Here is a 5,000-nt window from a genome sequence, read left to right on the forward strand (position 1 = left end):
ACAACACTACTAGGTTACAGTATGTCTCTACAGGTAAAACAACACTACTAGGTTACAGAATGTCTCTATAGGTAAAACAACACTACTAGGTTACAGAATGTCTCTATAGGTAAAACAACACTACTAGGTTACAGTATGTCTCTACAGGTAAAACAACACTACTAGGTTACAGTATGTCTCTATAGGTAAAACAACACTACTAGGTTACAGTATGTCTCTATAGGTAAAACAACACTACTAGGTTACAGTATGTCTCTACAGGTAAAACAACACTACTAGGTTACAGTATGTCTCTACAGGTAAAACAACACTACTAGGTTACAGTATGTCTCTACAGGTAAAACAACACTACTAGGTTACAGTATGTCTCTATAGGTAAAACAACACTACTAGGTTACAGTATGTCTCTATAGGTAAAACAACACTACTAGGTTACAGTATGTCTCTATAGGTAAAACAACACTACTAGGTTACAGTATGTCTCTACAGGTAAAACAACACTACTAGGTTACAGTATGTCTCTACAGGTAAAACAACACTACTAGGTTACAGAATGTCTCTATAGGTAAAACAACACTACTAGGTTACAGAATGTCTCTACAGGTAAAACAACACTACTAGGTTACAGTATGTCTCTATAGGTAAAACAACACTACTAGGTTACAGTATGTCTCTACAGGTAAAACAACACTACTAGGTTACAGTATGTCTCTATAGGTAAAACAACACTATTAGGTTACAGAATGTCTCTACAGGTAAAACAACACTACTAGGTTACAGTATGTCTCTATAGGTAAAACAACACTACTAGGTTACAGTATGTCTCTACAGGTAAAACAATACCACCAGTATCAAAAAATCTGGCCTTAATGGCCATGTACTGTTATAATCTCCACCCGGCACAGCCAGAAGGCCACCCCTCAGAGCCTGGTTCCTCTCTAGGTTTCTTCCTAGGTTCTTGCCTTTCTAGGGAATTTTTCCTAGCCACCGTGCTTCTACATCTGCATTGCTTGCTTTTGGGGGTTTTAGGCTGGGTTTCTGTATAGCACTTTGTGACATCTGCTGATGTAAAAAGGGCTTTATGAATACAATTTGATTGATTGATTGAAGTAGTAGAAATAACTGGAGAAGTGTCCCTACAGCGCTGAAGTAGTAGAAATAACTGGAGAAGTGTCCTTACAGCGCTGAAGTAGTAGAAATAACTGGAGAAGTGTCCTGACAGCGCTGAAATAGTAGAAATAACTGGAGAAGTGTCCCTACAGCGCTGAAGTAGTAGAAATAACTAGAGATGTGTCCATACAGCATTGAAGTACAAATAACTGGAGAAGTGTCCCTACTGTGCTGAAGTAGTACAAATAACTGGAGAAGTATCCCTACTGTGCTGAAGTAGTACAAATAACTGGAGAAGTGTCCCTACAGCACAGAAATATAAATAACTGGAGAAGTGTCCCTGCAGCGCTGAAATAGAAATAACTGGAGAAGTGTCCCTACAGCGCTGAAATAGAAATAACTGGAGAAGTGTCCCTACAGCGCTGAAATAGAAATAACTGGAGAAGTGTCCCTACAGCGCTGAAATAGAAATAACTGGAGAAGTGTCCCTACAGCGCTGAAATAGAAATAACTGGAGAAGTGTCCCTACAGCGCTGAAATAGAAATAACTGGAGAAGTGTCCCTACAGCGCTGAAATAGAAATAACTGGAGAAGTGTCCCTACAGCGCTGAAATAGAAATAACTGGAGAAGTGTCCCTACAGCGCTGAAATAGAAATAACTGGAGAAGTGTCCCTACTGTGCTGAAGTACAAATAACTGGAGAAGTGTCCCTACAGCACTGAAGTAGTAGAAATAACTGGAGGTGTCTTTACAGCACAGTGTTTTTCCATTTGTGTCCTATGATCTCGAAGTATGCAGACTGCTGAAAAACTGTAACACTATGTTTTCCATGACATGTTTAACGTATGGGGCTATGTGTGTTTAACGTATGGGGCTATGTGTGTTTAACGTATGGGGCTATGTGTGTTTAACGTATGGGGCTATGTGTGTTTAACGTATGGGGCTATGTGTGTTTAACGTATGGGGCTATGTGTGTTTAACGTATGGGGCTATGTGTGTTTAACGTATGGGGCTATGTGTGTTTAACGTATGGGGCTATGTGTGTTTAACGTATGGGGCTATGTGTGTTTAACGTATGGGGCTATGTGTGTTTAACGTATGGGGCTATGTGTGTTTAACGTATGGGGCTATGTGTGGTATTTGTGGAGTTGACCGTTTCAGGGTGTCAGTAATCCTCACCTAGGCCCAGGGCCTAAAATGAACACCTGCCACCTGCCGAACGTGGGTAGATTTTGGCATTGGCGGGAAATAATGTGTAATTCACCAGCCACGTTGGCATGTGGCAACACTCCAGGCTCTACAGTGTGGACATTTAATACAAATATTAAAGTACGGGCCCAAGTGAGAGTTGTGATCTATAGCTAAATAAATGCTGCAGTAGCTGTTTTCAAAGTATTAATGCTGTTTTGTTTCATATCTGGCTGACTGTACCGTGTTCTGTCTGTCTGGGTCCTCTCCATACCCTGTCTGTGTCTGACTGTACCGTGTTCTGTCTGTCTGGGTCCTCTCCATACCCTGTCTGTGTCTGACTGTACCGTGTTCTATCTGTCTGGGTCCTCTCCATACCCTGTCTGTGTCTGACTGTACCGTGTTCTGTCTGTCTGGGTCCTCTCCATACCCTGTCTGTGTCTGACTGTACCGTGTTCTGTCTGTCTGGGTCCTCTCCATACCCTGTCTGTGTCTGACTGTACCGTGTTCTGTCTGTCTGGGTCCTCTCCATACCCTGTGTGTGTAGTTTGATAGAATAAAGGTTTACCAAACGCGCTTCAGCCCAGCTAGAACAAAAAAGGAAATTATGTGCTGAACTGAGTGACTAGTGATAGTAGAAAGTAGGTTGATGTTTGTGTGTAGTTTGACTGTTAGTCCCGCTGACTCTCTCTGTCTCTCCTCTGTCTCTGCAGCGCTGCACTCAGGCCGGCCAGTCGTTGATGGAGTTCTTGCAGGGGAGCGGTGACTACTGCCACGCCCAACATCTCAGCGCTTGAGCCCAGGCCCCCCGGGGGGAGGATGGCCCTGCTGCCCTGCTGCACCTCCCACCCCTGAATGCCCACAGCCAGGTCGCCCTCCCCACCCAGACCCAGCCACCCCCCACACTGACTGTAGACTGACCGATAGACAGCAGGACCACTAACTCACCAGATGGGGTAGTGAGTGTCGGTGACCAAGGGAAGTGTAAGCTAACGGACAGCTACCTCTTCACCCTCTCCAACCCCCCACTCTATTCCCACCAGCCCGAGACACCCTGGACAGGAGAGACTTCAGAGGACCTTGTAAAGTCCTCCTGAGGTGGGGTGTTGTTGCTGGGGTTTGTTCCTCAACCTCCGAGAGACTAGCAGGGTTGACCTGTGGGTGGCCTACCTGCCTGCCTGCCTGGCTTCCTGCCTGCTGTGTCAGGACAGTGTACTGTAGCTGGTGGGCTGGGGACTCCTCTGTCAGGGTGGGTGCGGGCGTCTGGGTCTGGGTCGGCATCGTGGCGTCTTCTCCTGAGAGTGGGATCCTCAGTGTGTCCAGGATGAACCGGCCGGCCCCCCCCGTCGAGGTCTGCTACAAGAACATGAGGTTCCTCATCACACACAACCCCACTAACGCCACCCTCAGCACCTTCATCGAGGTGAGACAGAGAGGAATCTTCCAGACTGTTCTGGCTCTCGGCTGTCTAATCCTGCTGGGTTAGAAGTGGCACCTAGATAACTGATCTAAGATCAGTTTACTCCTCCTACCCCTCCGGCTTCTCACTGCATGTTCTTAGCCCAGGGCTAAGCTTAATGAATATTCAAATTAGGTGACCATAGAAATCTGTGATTGGCTAACCCTGAAAACCTGGTTCTAAGAACACAGTGTGAGCCTCTCAGGGAAAACAGAACTGACACTAGATCAGCGTCTAGGGAAAGCGTCATCCTACTCTGTCTAATAGGTATTACTACTGTAGCTAGCTGTGTCATGTGACAGGCCTGGTACCAAATCAATCTAATAGGTATTACTACTGTAGCTAGCTGTGTCATGTGACAGGGCTGGTCATCCTACTCTGTCTAATAGGTATTACTACTGTAGCTAGCTGTGTCATGTGACAGGGCTGTTACCAAATCAATCTAACAGGTATTACTACTGTAGCTAGCTGTGTCATGTGACATGGCTGGTACCAAATCAATCTAACAGGTATTACTACTGTAGCTAGCTGTGTCATGTGACAGGCCTGGTACCAAATCAATCTAATAGGTATTACTACTGTAGCTAGCTGTGTCATGTGACAGGGCTGGTACCAAATCAATCTAATAGGTATTACTACTGTAGCTAGCTGTGTCATGTGACAGGCCTGGTACCAAATCAATCTAATAGGTATTACTACTGTAGCTGGCTGTGTCATGTGACAGGGCTGGTACCAAATCAATCTAATAGGTATTACTACTGTAGCTAGCTGTGTCATGTGACAGGCCTGGTACCAAATCAATCTAATAGGTATTACTACTGTAGCTGGCTGTGTCATGTGACAGGGCTGTTACCAAATCAATCTAACAGGTATTACTACTGTAGCTAGCTGTGTCATGTGACAGGGCTGGTACCAAATCAATCTAATAGGTATTACTACTGTAGCTGGCTGTGTCATGTGACAGGGCTGTTACCAAATCAATCTAATAGGTATTACTACTGTAGCTGGCTGTGTCATGTGACAGGGCTGGTACCAAATCAATCTAATAGGTATTACTACTGTAGCTAGCTGTGTCATGTGACAGGGCTGTTACCAAATCAATCTAATAGGTATTACTACTGTAGCTAGCTGTGTCATGTGACAGGGCTGTTACCAAATCAATCTAATAGGTATTACTACTGTAGCTGGCTGTGTCATGTGACAGGGCTGGTACCAAATCAATCTAACAGGTATTACTACTGTA

General features: G+C 45.0%; 1 protein-coding gene across 6 annotated transcripts in view; it reads left to right on the plus strand.

Annotated features, from left to right (window-relative positions):
• LOC311140627 (protein tyrosine phosphatase type IVA 3-like) overlaps positions 1–5,000 on the plus strand; it is a 55,476-nt gene that overhangs the window by 35,463 nt on the left and 15,013 nt on the right. For all 6 annotated transcript variants that reach the window (XR_014614165.1, XR_014614166.1, XR_014614167.1 and 3 more), the window contains exon 2: positions 3,012–3,721. Coding sequence is in view for 2 of the 6 variants with exons in the window: in XM_084175758.1 (XP_084031884.1) it covers positions 3,623–3,721 (99 nt within the window). In the remaining 4 variants the exon portion in view is untranslated. The remainder of the gene's footprint in view (positions 1–3,011; positions 3,722–5,000) is intronic.

The sequence above is a fragment of the Coregonus lavaretus genome, assembly GCF_964263955.1.
Source record: "Coregonus lavaretus genome assembly, chromosome: 13".
NCBI lineage: Eukaryota > Metazoa > Chordata > Actinopteri > Salmoniformes > Salmonidae > Coregonus > Coregonus lavaretus.